General features: G+C 42.1%; 2 protein-coding genes across 2 annotated transcripts; one reads left to right on the top strand and one right to left on the bottom strand.

Annotated features, from left to right (window-relative positions):
- The first annotated feature begins 6,797 nt into the window (after window positions 1–6,797).
- Window positions 6,798–9,566, top strand: LOC123406123 (transcription factor ILR3-like). The gene is made up of 5 exons (XM_045099606.1): window positions 6,798–7,014; window positions 7,747–7,809; window positions 8,245–8,325; window positions 8,457–8,661; window positions 9,008–9,566. Exons 1-5 carry the CDS (start codon window positions 6,923–6,925, stop codon window positions 9,299–9,301), a joined length of 735 nt encoding a protein of 244 aa, XP_044955541.1. The 5' UTR covers window positions 6,798–6,922; the 3' UTR covers window positions 9,302–9,566.
- A 195-nt stretch (window positions 9,567–9,761) lies between these two features.
- LOC123406122 (dehydrogenase/reductase SDR family member FEY) lies at window positions 9,762–13,445 on the bottom strand. The gene is made up of 8 exons (XM_045099604.1): window positions 12,959–13,445; window positions 12,200–12,320; window positions 11,736–11,853; window positions 11,502–11,638; window positions 11,158–11,259; window positions 10,962–11,054; window positions 10,419–10,491; window positions 9,762–10,330 (listed from the first exon to the last, which is right to left on the bottom strand). Exons 1-8 carry the CDS (start codon window positions 13,270–13,272, stop codon window positions 10,065–10,067), a joined length of 1,224 nt encoding a protein of 407 aa, XP_044955539.1. The 5' UTR covers window positions 13,273–13,445; the 3' UTR covers window positions 9,762–10,064.
- Window positions 13,446–13,489: the final 44 nt, after the last annotated feature.

The following is a 13,489-nucleotide window of genomic DNA, read 5'->3' as shown; positions in this document are numbered from 1 at the left end:
GGTTCATCAAACTGAAACTATTAACTTGGGACTAAAGACCCCCTAGTCCCGGTTTGCCACGAACTGGGAGTAATATCCTTCCACGTGGCTGGAAGCGCGCATGGCGTGGTCGGGATCTTTAGTGTAACACCAATCGAGACTACATGCGTTGGTGATTTGGTGATTCGGGGTTTATTGTTTATTTTTGCTTTTTATTTTTTGTTTTCTATTTAATTCTTTTTCATTTAGAACATATCTTATGCTAGTACATATCATACACGTTATGCATATATCAAAGAATTTCTCGGACGACCATGCATGCATATATATATAATGTTTGGGGCACCTTGTTGGGGTCCAACCTGCTAATGCATTTAATTGAAAACATAATGCATTAGTGTTTCTTAATACATTTGCATGCTGGTAGGATCTACAATTTATTTCCAAATTTATGTACCTGCTCTATTTGGAGGAGACTCTCACGCATGCAAAATCAAAATTCATCATACACACGTATATATTATTAGACGCGACACTAGTTTTTACAATATACACTTGTACATGAAATTAGACCACGACACTAGTTGTTAGGTATTATACTTAATACAAATATATATGCGTTGATGATATGCCTAACAAAAATATACACACACATGAAGTATTATACCTAATAAATACACATACACATACCTCGGCTGTTATAGGTAATGAAAAATAAACATGTATCTAGGGCATTATATTTAATGAATATAGACAAACCCGTGGTGTTATACCTAATGAAAAAATACACATACCGCAGGTGTTATACCTAATAAAAAATACACATACCGCAGGCGTTATACGTACTAAAAATATTGACATATTGTTTGTATCTATTAAAAATACACATATAATTTTATCTATTAAAAATATACATATAATTTTATCTATTAAAAATATACACATAGCATATTTATTATATTTATTGAACATATTAACATACCCAACGTACTATACCGAATGAAAATATACACATATTCGAGTATTATACCTAGTTAAATATATATACCTAAACTAAATGTGGACTAAATACTATCTTGTAGGTATCCAATGAATGCATATATACCTAATTAAAATATTCACAGACTCAGGGCATTGTATCTAATTAAAATATACATATACTAAAGATACCCATGTGTACGTGTTGGTACTTCAATAAAAGTACGCATGCATATAGTTACAAATAGTTTTGTCTAGTACTAACAAATATCACGTACCTTTCATACATGAAACATGGAACCTTAATTATTGATTATTTTCTCTTATTATGTCTCAACATGAAACGTTGCCATACATGGTATGCAGGGTCATTATTATGGCATTCAATTAATGATTATGTCATATTTTTTCATTAATGCTTTCTCAATAAATAATCCATTAACAAATATACCCGTTATGACAGTACGCATCTAAATGCAATCTAGTGGTTGAAAGACAAGGAGGTTGGGCACCTAGGTGCCCCAAACGGTGGTCATATATATATATATATATATATATATATATATATATATATATAAATACATCCTACCATCCAGGAGTAATTAACTTACATGTTCCATATACTATCATGCGGTAGTATGTATATTAGTTTATTGTTTTAGTTATGTTCATATACTATATAGAAGATTTTTCAAAGTGAGTTACGCGAAAAAATTACAAGTCAATCCACAGTTTTTATTATATTTCTGAAATATATATTTTTATATAAAAAAAGCATAAACAAAATATGATACATAATACTAAAAAATAATACATATATACTACCTAAACATTATTATATACTACATACTACGCGTACATACTCTTTGATTTGATAAATACTACATACAACATACAAAACGCAAGGTAGTATATTGAACATGTGGGGTAACTATCTCTGGGTGGTAGGATATATTTTTCCTATACAAAACGCAAGGGCGCTATTTGTCACCCTTGGTGAGGAATAGTTATTCTTCACCCCCCTCTATTTTTAATATCAATGCACCGTAATTTTACGTTCCGTAAATTTTGTCTTATTTTATATGTAAAAAACCGTAAAAAAATATAATCAACGTAAAAATATTTTATGTCACATAAAATTACGAACATACAAAAATAGTGCAAAAAATACAAAAAATTCAACATTTTCTGGTCTTTGTGACCTATGTTTTTGTTTTTATTTTGTCAAATTTTACGTTGTGCGTCAATACAAATGGAACTATTTGTATTTCAAAAGTAATTTTTTTGTAAATTGATACTATGATTATCTCGGGTGAAGAATAAACTATTCATGAGAAACTCTATTCATCACCTAGGGTGCAGAATAGTTTATTCTTCATCCGAGGTAATTTTACGATCATTTCATAAATAAATTACATTTGAAATGCAAATAGTTACATTTATATCGATTCACTACGTAAAATTTGACATAAGAAAACAAAAATATAGGTCATAAGACCAGAAAAGTCGCATTTTAGGTATAATTTACATTGTGGTTTTATGTTTGTAATTTTACGTGACATATTCTTTTTAATGGTGACTATGTATTTTCTTACAGTCCCTTTTTACGTATGAGATAAGATTAAAATTTACAAAACGTAAAATTACGGTGTATTGATGTAAAAATAGAGGGGGTGAAGAATAAATATTCCTCACCCAGGGTGACAAATAGCGTGACCCTATGAGATCTATGACCACAACTTGCGGATCAATTACATGCATGCATTAATTGGTGAAGTGATATTCTCCGTTGGGATCTATGACCTGCTCCAGCAAAAATCCCGAAATTTCCTCTAGAAGTGCTCGTATGCGAATGCGTTCCGTTCGGAGGAGTTCCTCCCGCTTCTCCAACATCTTTCAAAGAAGGAGACCAATATGGATATTTTATATTAGACCATGATATAAAAATTGTGAATATTGTTTACGTACCTCACGAGTTCCTTTGGCCTATTGTTGGTGTTTGCTGCATCAAAGCGGACACCAGTGTTTTGGTTGGTGTTTTTTAAAATGTATTCTCATTTATCTCGTACACTTTGAAAGTCGATATAGTCGAAGATGGTGACTTGGCCAACAAGTATAGGTCATCTCCAACTTTAGGGTCATGCATGAGACGTGTTTGTAACCAACCGCCGAATGATGCCATGTTTGTACGTTTGATCCAGGGATCAGACTGCTTCGGGTTCTTGGAGCGTACAATATTCATATGTTCCTCGATATCAAGAATAAAGTCAACACAAAACTCAATGACCTCCTCTGTTTCATGGACCCTGGAGATGCTTCCTTCTGGCCTAGCATGGTTGTGAACATATTTCTTTAAGACTCCCATGAACCTCTCGAAGGGGAACATATTGTGTAGAAATACAGGGCCGAGATTGGCAATCTATTCGACTAGGTGAACTAGGACGTGCATCATGATACTCCCTCCGTCACGGTTTAGAAGGCACAGTTAAAGTTGCGTGCGTTTTCAAAATAGACAGGGTTTAAGGCGCGAAAGTAATTACTCCTATTAATTAGTACTAGTACCTCTTATGCATGCGCCCTCCTAATTTTCTGCTCACGTCGGGTGGAGTTGATGCATGCATGCATGCGCTGGTTATTAACTCGGTTGTGGGAACATCAAACGCTTATTTTCTCAGTTGATTAGGCGCATTAGCATCTACACCTGCTACATCTCACAACCAATCGATGACTACCTTGGTCCCAGAGATTTTCGAAACGTGCCTTCTAAACCGTGACGAAGGAAGTACTGAAGAATGATGGTGGAAACACCAACTCGAAATTGACAAGACATTGCACCAAATCATTTTGTAACCTTGGTAGGATTTCTTGATCGATTATCTTCTGAGAGATTGCATTGAGGAATGCACATAGCTTCACAATGACTGATCAGACGTTTTCCTCTAGAAGCCCCCTCAATGCAATCGGAAGCAATTGCGTCATAATCACGTGGCAGTCATGAGACTTTAGGTTCTGGATTTTTTTCTGTGCCATATTTATTATTCCCTTTATATTTGACGAGTAGCGAGACGGGACCTTTATACTGAGCAGGCATTCAAAGAAGATTTCTCTTTAAACCCACAAATCACTATATAATTATGGAGCATTTAGCAATGAGAGATGAAAGGACAAAGTTGCTAACCTTTGTGAACACTTGAATTGGATGGGGTGCCTTAAATCTTGACAAATCTGTGAAAAATGGAAGATGGACTCGAGCAAGGCAAGAAAACAGAGGAGAGGAAGGGGAAAACAGGCTCAGACTGGACGAAGCAGTATATATAGGGATACTTTTAGTCCCGGTTGGTTATACAAACCAGGACTAAATACCTATATCAACTCCCGGTTTGTATTACCAACCGGGACTAATGGCCCTCGTAGCGGCCCTAGCCTGACAAAACCCTGCCACCACCTCTTTAGTCCCGGTTGGTAACACCAACTGGGACTAGAGGTTACTAATAAACCGGGACTAAAAGCATTCCTCACGAACCGGGACTAATGTGACCATTAGTCATGGTTCAAGAGTAAACCGGGACTAATAATCCAAACGTAAAGCCTGTTTTCTACTAGTGTGTGTGTTTTATGGCAGTTTCATAAGAAAAATCTTGTTCTTAATATGGTGACATCTACCTCCTTATGGAGTGTATGGAGACTAAGAAATGAATTTTGCTTCCATGGTAGAACATGGAAAATTTTGAGTTGCGTTCTTATGAAACTTCATGGCTTTCTTCAACAATGGATGGTTCTTTGTGACGACACACATGAGGCTCTTCTTCGGCAATTCATTCGCTTACTGGACCGACATCGGGGGGAACTTTCGCATTGTGTGGAGATGGAGATTCCTCCAACTAGAATGAGCGCCCAGTAGACTTTGCTTTCGGTCTATTGCTATTTTTTGTTTCAGTTGGGATCCTGTAATAAGTTCAAATTGTGCTACCAGCTTTCAGTTTAGCCGTGGACTTGTAGCAGTAATGTGTTAGCTGTTGATGTTGGATCTACTTTGCTAAACTTTGTCTATCTTTGCCTCATTAATAAAAAGTGGAACATGGGAGACCCTTTCATTAAAAAAACAACAACACTATCATACTGACGATTTACACATTAACGCGAATCTTCTATTCTTAAATAGCTAGAATCCACTATCCAATTTTCCTCTCCATGCAACAATGCCACATCATCAAATCATGCATGTAGTTATAAGTTACTCCCTCCGTCTCAAAATAAGTGTCTCAACTTTGTACTAGTTTTAGTATAAAATTGTACTAAGCTTGAGACAGTTATTTTGGAATGAAGGGAGTACTTCTTTTATTTATCTCTTCATGCAAAACATATCCTCATGCATGAAATTTTTCTAGGTAATTAAGCAAGACATTTTTATAATGGTTTTTGCATTACCATTAGTTTTCTAACATTTATCCATATATTTTTAACAAGTTTTCCGCAGCAACGCGCGGGGCATCGTCTACTTGTACAAAAGTTGGGAAATGGACGTACCAAATGGACCCACTGGATGATCAACGACATCCATATAATTGTTACTCTCTCTTGTCCAGCACGGTTACCCGCCCCTTTCATCACGTGCTCCGTTTGTGGACAGCTCACCGTGCCAGCCACCTGCTCCAAGCTGAAGGACACCGCCGCCCTTTAACGAAAGAAACCAATAATGTTGTCGCCTCCCTCGCTCAAATTCAAAGAAGAAAAGAAATGGATGTAGCCCAAATAAGGAAAAACTGCCATGAATACATGCAAACAGACCGAGGAGTCCAGTGGCGGAGCTTGCTACAAATTGCGCGCGGAGAGGGGGGGGCTAATACAAAAACATGCGTATTTTGGGGTGTAAATTGCTAAAAAAATCGCATATAAGCCCTCCCTTAAAAATTTTCTTTAGAGTTTAGTCCAAGGCGGGGGAGGGGGGGGGCAGTGGCCCCCCTCGGCCTCAACATAGCTCCGCCAGTGGAGGAGTCACCCCCTCCCTCCACTTCATGAGAGACATATAGGCGGGACCCACCATGCACTCCACAGCCCAATCCACACTTGACCAAACGGGTCAGGCCAACCAGGCCAACCCGTAAGCACGTCTGCACGGCACGGCCTAAACGGGTCGGGCCTGGCACGCGACACGCCTTGGACCTGGAGACTGGGCACGTGGGCCAACACGACATGTCCCATTTTAATTGTTTTTATTTATGTGTTTTTAGTTTTTTAAAAATATGTATATACCTAAAATACATCTAACAGGCCTAAAAATAAGCTCATCAGGCTAAAAATATGCAGCTCAACGCTAAACGGATCGACGTGTCGGCCCGATTAGTAACCAGGTCGTGCCTGGGCCCAGAGACGCATCGCACGGGCTAGCACGGCATGACGCTCTGAAAATGCTACTACTTTCGAAAGCATTTTGAAGACCGGTTTGGTTTTTTTTGCCACGCCTTCCGCGATGCGATCGATCTCGTGATGTAAATTTGCACACACTTGATTCAGTTTTTTTAAGATCTACTGTTCATCCAAGGGGCAAATGAGAGCTCGAGCTCAAAACGACGCTATCCGGAACGAAAACGCGACGCAAATCGATGGCATGGGATCCTAAAAAAGAATTTAAAAAATCGATCACATGGAGCATGTGGAACAAAACGAGGCGATAACGACCGGGGCCCACACGGCACGCGGCCCAAGAGGCGGGGGCCGTCGCACGCCACCGGTTCTTCCTCCTCACTCGCCACTCGGATAAGACCCCCGAAGATTCCCAAATCCCGAACGCGCCCCTCTCCGCAGCAACAAGAGCGGGTCCAGGGTGCGATCTGCAAAAGACCTCAGCCCTCTCACCATCCCTCCCCCCTCCCCTCCCCTCCCCAGCAGCCAGCCAGCCTCGCCCCCGCGACGAACCCTAGCCAGCCACGGCGGCGGATCCCTCGGGGCCACGGCCGCCGAGACGATGGACGGCGGCGACCCGGTAGAGGAATTCCTCCTCGTCGGGGGCGGCGCCGGCGATGGCGGGGACGGCCTCGCCGCCTTCTGCGACGGAGGGTACGGACGCCCGCCCGCCCGCGGCAGCAAGAAACCTTTTTTTTCTCTCCTTCTTCTTGTTGTTGTTACCCCGCCGCTGCCTGTTAGAGCCGACGGATTCCGCTAGCCTTCTGCGACCTCGCGCGCGGAGGATTTTGTAGCCCTCGATGTCGCTGTCGCCGTCGATTTCTTTATTGCCCGCGGGCGGCGCGGTTCTTGCCGCATCTCGTCCGCGCGGCCACACGGCCTGCGCCAGAGCAAGCGGGCCCTCGCATGCTGGCCTCCTGGTTCATGCGAGCTTGGAGGAATTCGCTCCAGGGCTTTAACAACTGCTGCTATGCAATTCTGGCCATTGGTGATGTTGTGATGATAATACCGGCGAGAAACCTGCAGCCCTGGCGGACCCGCGACACAAATCTGCAGATCTCGTAGCATACGAGCACCGGTTTTGCTTAGCGATTGGTGATTCTGCCGCGCCCTTCTTCTTTTAGCAATGGGCAATTGTGTGCTGAATGCTATGCGGCCTTCCAGGGATTCTTCTTGCCAAGCATGTACCATGTAGATTGGAGTGATGTGACCTCTTCCTGGGCTCCTTTCCTAGGTGGGAGTGATGTGCATAGATATGATGATCCCGGCTGTTGGTTTGTTTTGAAGCACACGCCATTTAAAATACGAGTGGCATTCTCTTTTGCTGCATACTTTAGCCGTTTGATTATTTCTTCTGATTGTACTTGACTGCTGTTTATCTCACAGACTTGGGATTGAGGATGTCAGCGGAGGTGACTCTGGTCTTGGGCAATCTAATTTGGGGAAAAGGTGCAAGTCTTACACTTCTGATATTTCTTTACAAAAGTAGCATCATCTTTATTGCTTAACCATGGAAAGATTCCTCTGAATTTGGTTTCTTTGTAGTACTCCATTTCCTTGCTGTTTGCTCAGTACGGATAGTGCTTTCCATGTTCAGTCTTCACTGGCATAACGGAGGATGTAGTGGACTTAAGAGCATGTGAATTGTTAATCATTAGTGATCATTTTGAGTAGTACCTGATTGCATAATCTTTTCTTCATATATTATATTCTAAACATGGTGTGACACATTATGCTTGCCTGTTATGCATGCCAATGGTGCCATTAACAACTGTTGAAATATTTTGTAAACACACTATGCATTTTTTTTTGGTGATTTATTTCCTTAGTTAATGCCATATTGGATCTGCAATGCTAACATAACACTATTTTTATTTCCTGCAGGGGCAGAGATGAACAATCTTCATCTGGTCCAAAGTCAAAGGCTTGCCGCGAGAAAATGCGGAGGGAGAAACTGAATGACAGGTATGGGCATCTGGCAGTAGATACTCCTAAAGCACCTCTTCCATGTAGGAAAAGGAAAAGATGCATATACGTGCAAACATATATTCTTTCCTTCCATCTCTGTATAAACTGTGATTTTTATCCAATTGCAGGTTTCTTGAATTATGTTCGGTTATGAATTCTGGCAAGCACGGTGGTCTTGATGAATGTTCGGCTAGCAATCCTGGGAAGAGCGCCAAGTTGGATAAAGCAAGTATCTTGAGCGATGCAACTCGTATGTTGACACAGCTCAGAGGCGAGACCGAAAAGCTGAAGGAATCAAATGCGAATCTTCGAGAGACAATCAAGGACCTTAAGGTACCTTTGTTCCCCGCATCACTTTGCATCTTATTGTTGGACTTTGAAATGCTTGACGCCATCCACACACTTGTTTGTGGCTGTTAAAGTTTAGCTCTGCCATGAAAATCAATGAGTCTTTTTCTTTCCTCAGTTCTCAGTACCAGAAATGAAATGGCAAACTAGTTCTCACACATTCTTCGTTGCGCCTAGTTTGACTTCTGCGCAACAATTGACTGACCACCAATTAAGTTACTAGATGTGGCATCTTTGGCCAATTCACTGGCACTGCCTCCTGCGCATCTGAGAATGGTAGAACAGATAAAACTTGCGTTTTTTATTTACAAGTGGCTCTGTTATTTTCCAGGTGGAGAAGAATGAGCTCCGAGATGAAAAGTTGAGCCTGAAGGCAGAAAAGGAAAGGCTGGAACAACAAATCAAAGCAGCAAGTGCTGCTCCTGTAGGATTTGCTCCTCACATGCCTTATCCAGCTGCATTCCACCCCGCCGTCTTCCCTCAATTTGCACCACCTTATCAAGTTCCAGCCAACAAAGGCGCTCCGGTCCCTGCTGCATTCCCTGGAATGGCGATGTGGCACTGGTTGCCTCCAACCGCCATGGACACAACTCAAGATCCAAAGCTTTGGCCGCCAAATGCCTAGGCGTGCCGTCTGCGGGATGCATGCTGACTTACACTGCCATTCGCCCATTGGCAAGTCAGAAAGTTTGTCAGGTCCCTGAGACGAAAAGGAAGCACGCGATTGCAGTTACTGTGTTTAGCTTGTTGTTTTGGGGTCACTTGTCCCATAGAGAGGTGATACCTGTAATTAATCTGGATCTTGACCCTCTTGCTTGGAAAATATATTCAGTGCTACCATACCTCTTGCATGAGTCTTATGTATGGCATTGCACTGGTCTGTTTCTTAAGTCTCTACCTGTGAGTACCTGTGTGATGCCTTTGGCAATACCTGTTTTTTGTTTATATAAAGTTGAACATGTGAGCACTTGCATATCTGATCTTTGAAAAAAAAAATATGGCAAGTACAACATTTGTGTTCTTTCATTGAAAAGATTTTGTTTATCTTGTTACATCGTTTCAAGAAGATAAATAAGTTACTGATATAATAAGCAGAAAAGATTCGCTTAACGCCCAAACAGTACAGCAATGACAAGAAAATTGTTTTTTAAACTCAAAATTCTACAACTCTTTTGCCACAAAAGATACTTCTATTACTTCGAACAAGCACACTTCCAAGTTTGTTGCCCTCCACTTTTCTGGTAAGAACTGAACCAAATGTGGCAAAATAGGGTATAACAAAGGTACCCCTGACTATGTAATTACCACCTCCAAACTAGCAAATTAACAGCAAATTGGATCAGGCTGAATGGCTGATCGTGGGTTTTGAGATAGCCTGCCTATTCTCCCTATTCAGCCTTCTGTTGACCATAACGGCATTGAACCGGCTCCCCTTCAATGAGCTTCTCCAGGGCATCTGATGGGAGGCCAATCATCTCGAGCGTCTTCTCCCAAACAAGCTGCGACGTTTCCAGGTTGTGTGCTTCTTCAGAGGCATTCATCGGATTACAGTCGTAGTTGATGCAAGCACAAACAGGCCAGTCTTCAGACTTCAACGTTTCGCAGTATTCTGGGACTTGGGGGTCAGTGGCTGCAAACAATGTACTCCTTGAACCTGCATTGGATTGGAAATGAAGTGTATCAGCAGACGTGGAGGTTGTTTAGCTAACAGCAGGCGACGAGCAAAAGATTGAGGAACCCACCTTCTTGAGGATCAAATATGAAGTATGGAATGAAACGATATCCAGCTACAAGAATCTTAGGGAGGTCCCGTGCCTGTGTCATGACATGGGCGATCAAGTCAATATCCAGGGATGTAGAAACATAATATGAGCAGAATTAGTTGATAACTGTATTGTGAAGGGATCGTGGTCCACAAGAATGATTAATAGGAACTGTCCATTAGGGCAGTGGACAATGATACTTGGAAATTGGAATAGATGCGAACCAATCTTCTCATGACATGCTGAGATGCACCTCTGCGATGGTGTATTCCTTTTCGTCTGTCGTTGTACTCAGTTGCTAAGTGGAGAATGTTATCTAATCCTTTCTATGTTTCTACAATACATTCGTTTTCCATGTTGGTAGACATCTTATGGCATCTATGTAATTTTCACCTTCTCCAAATGCACAGTAAAATACATAACGATAACTAGGTAAACACATTTCTCAGTTTCAGCTTTTAAACCAAAATAAATTACATGACAAACTGACGATGAGGAGAGGAGGGTGGGGGTGGCACTCACAACATTTGTGTGGACAATCCCAGGAGAGGAACAAACAATATGGACACCAGCCTCCGCAGGAATTCTCTTATGAAATATGCTGCTAAATTTTACCTGAATGTGAAACAACAACAACTCAGACAAAAGTAACATGAAACAACATGCATAAAAAGCTTGAACACGACATTCCACTTGGAATGAAGCGGGATTGTGATACCTGTGCTAACTTGCTATTTGAGTATCCCAACCAACTTTTGTACTTATGCTTTCCAGATGTAAGGTTCATATCTTCAGCATCTACAAAACCTATTGTGTGCATCTGAAATCGAACACAAGCCTTTTAGATGCTGGAAGTGTACATACAGTGTTGCTGCATAGCTTACTTTCAATTTACATTAGGATAATGACTTGAAACTAGAAATAAGTAATAACATTTTCGTAAATGTATCAGATTATGTACATTGTAGCAAGTACTCGTAAGAATAAAAAATTGCACCTACTGCATTGGTTCCTAAGACTACACATACTAGTAGAAGGGACAGGTAACATCAGAAAACTCACAACTGAATTGACGTTTATAATTCTGCTCGGAGAGCCCCTAATAAGAGAAGGTAGAAGCAACATTGCCAGTAAAGCTGGCGCAAGATGGTTCACTTGTATGTGTTCTTCATATCCATCCTTTGTAAAACGCTGAGGCTCTACAGGGAAGGGAAAGGGGATGCAGTTTAAATACTTCACTATGAAGCACACAGGTTGGATCATTCTAAAATCAAAAGAATCAGGTTACGCACACACCTCCTATGGTGAAAATGCCAGCATTGTTGATCAATACGTGTAGGGGTGTCATACGAGCATTCCAAGTATCAGCAAATCTTGCAACCGAGTCAAGGGAGATCAGGTCAAGCTCCATTACCTTCAGAGTAATAATATTCAAAACAGTGTCAAACAGTCTGCAGTAAAATCATGCAATGTCTTTAATAATTCAGATATGCACTTGCGTATTTCCTTTCCAACTGATTAAGGATGCTAAATGCGAAAAATATACATAGGTAGTGTACTGCTTAAAGATTCACATGGAACTCAACTAGAGCCAACAGAAACCAGAAACTCTAAATCTATGTCCATGTGTCAAATGAGGAACAACAAAAATGATAAAACGTGTTCAAAGACAATCAGGTCATGCGGTATAATAAACCCATCACATTCAGAACCATCAATTCAGCAACCGGGAATCTGCAGTGTTTAGTCTGCATAATTACCTCAATGTTAAGTGGCATGGAAACTTCTGTCTGTTCATTCTGCCATTTCTGTATCAGCTCATGCGCCACCTTGGGTCTCCTAACTGCCATCACAAGATGGGCCCCTGCTTGTGCGAGTTGCCTGGTTTGACGATGAAGCCAAATATATGCTTAATATTAGTTCAAGAAAGAAGGCCTCCTATTTGGATCAGGATAACTGTTTGACAGGTTCAGCAGAGCTAGCTTGTTAAGTATTTGCTCTCATGTCATGTACAAGATGAACTATCGCCGAACACTTATTCACTGGCATGTGCACAAAAGAGAAGAACCATGCCAGGCGTCCATTACCGCTGGGTCAGGACATGATTCGATTCAACTATATATATTGAAGATGTTCACCAATTCAAGCCATGCTTGTTCAGTTATCTTCCACATGGCCAAACAATCAGTGGATTTACCAAGTCCACTTTTTTCTTCAGGATTGGCCTAGGGTTTATTTATTTTTAATGAAACCTGCCAACCTTCGCCAATCATACACCAAGTCACACTCAAGTCAACCTAGTACTGTACCAATTACTGTATATAGTTTCTGAACTCCTAGGACTAATACGCACAGTACTAATTCCAAGGATGAACAGTTAAAAGGATCTCATTTAGAGTAGTTGAAAAGCCAAGAATTTTCCAATCTCTGGACGCCAAATTCAACCCCGTCCATGGTTCAATTGTTCATCATGCGAGGGTGGGCGAGAAGAGTGACGAGTGGGGTTGGAAAGGAAGGACCTTGCGATCTCGAGGCCGATGCCGCTGGTGGCGCCGGTGACGATGACGGAGACGCCGTCGAGCGGGGGCAGCTCGAGCGGGTTGGCGAGGTGGCTGGCGGCGATCCGCTGGAAGAAGAACTCCCCCACGACGCCCATCCACCCGCGGCTCCACTCCAGCCACCCCAGCGCCTCCTTCCTCCCCCGCTCCGCCCCCGCCTCCTCGACCCCGGACGGCGGGCCCGCCTTGGCCGCCGCCTCCTCCGCTCCCCCGTCCCCCTCCTCCCCGCCGGCGTCGGCCCCTCCGGGGCGACGGTGGCGCAGGTCGCCGGCCATCTCGGAGCAGGGGATCTTCCTTCGTGGAGGACAGGAGAGGGGCAAAGCTGCGTGCTTGCCGCCGCTGGACGACGCTGGCGATGGGGATCTCAATCTGTATCCAGTGGACTGGGCAGAGTTGCAAACTAGCGCTGCAGGACTCTGTGTCTCTTCCTGCAGGAGTTTCCTTCGTTTTAAATGTTTTCTCAAGGAAACTCAAGGAAGATGAAACAAACCT

The sequence above is a fragment of the Hordeum vulgare genome, chromosome 6H (genome assembly GCF_904849725.1).
Source record: "Hordeum vulgare subsp. vulgare chromosome 6H, MorexV3_pseudomolecules_assembly, whole genome shotgun sequence".
Taxonomy (NCBI): Eukaryota; Viridiplantae; Streptophyta; class Magnoliopsida; order Poales; family Poaceae; genus Hordeum; species Hordeum vulgare.
This window is presented reverse-complemented; position numbering and strand designations above follow the sequence as displayed.

What these genes read in the sequence shown, in the direction of transcription:
- LOC123406122 (XM_045099604.1), bottom strand. Translation starts at nt 13,272, where the DNA reads ATGGCCGGCGACCTGCGCCACCGTCGCCCCGGAGGGGCCGACGCCGGC. An exon ending in TTATAAACGTCAATTCAGTT is followed by an intron (nt 11,260 to 11,501) that starts GTGAGTTTTCTG and finishes GTTCGATTTCAG; the next exon opens with ATGCACACAATAGGTTTTGT. An exon ending in CATATTTGATCCTCAAGAAG is followed by an intron (nt 10,331 to 10,418) that starts GTGGGTTCCTCA and finishes AATCCAATGCAG; the next exon opens with GTTCAAGGAGTACATTGTTT.
- LOC123406123 (XM_045099606.1), top strand. Translation starts at nt 6,923, where the DNA reads ATGGACGGCGGCGACCCGGTAGAGGAATTCCTCCTCGTCGGGGGCGGC. An exon ending in CAATCTAATTTGGGGAAAAG is followed by an intron (nt 7,810 to 8,244) that starts GTGCAAGTCTTA and finishes TATTTCCTGCAG; the next exon opens with GGGCAGAGATGAACAATCTT. An exon ending in AGGGAGAAACTGAATGACAG is followed by an intron (nt 8,326 to 8,456) that starts GTATGGGCATCT and finishes ATCCAATTGCAG; the next exon opens with GTTTCTTGAATTATGTTCGG.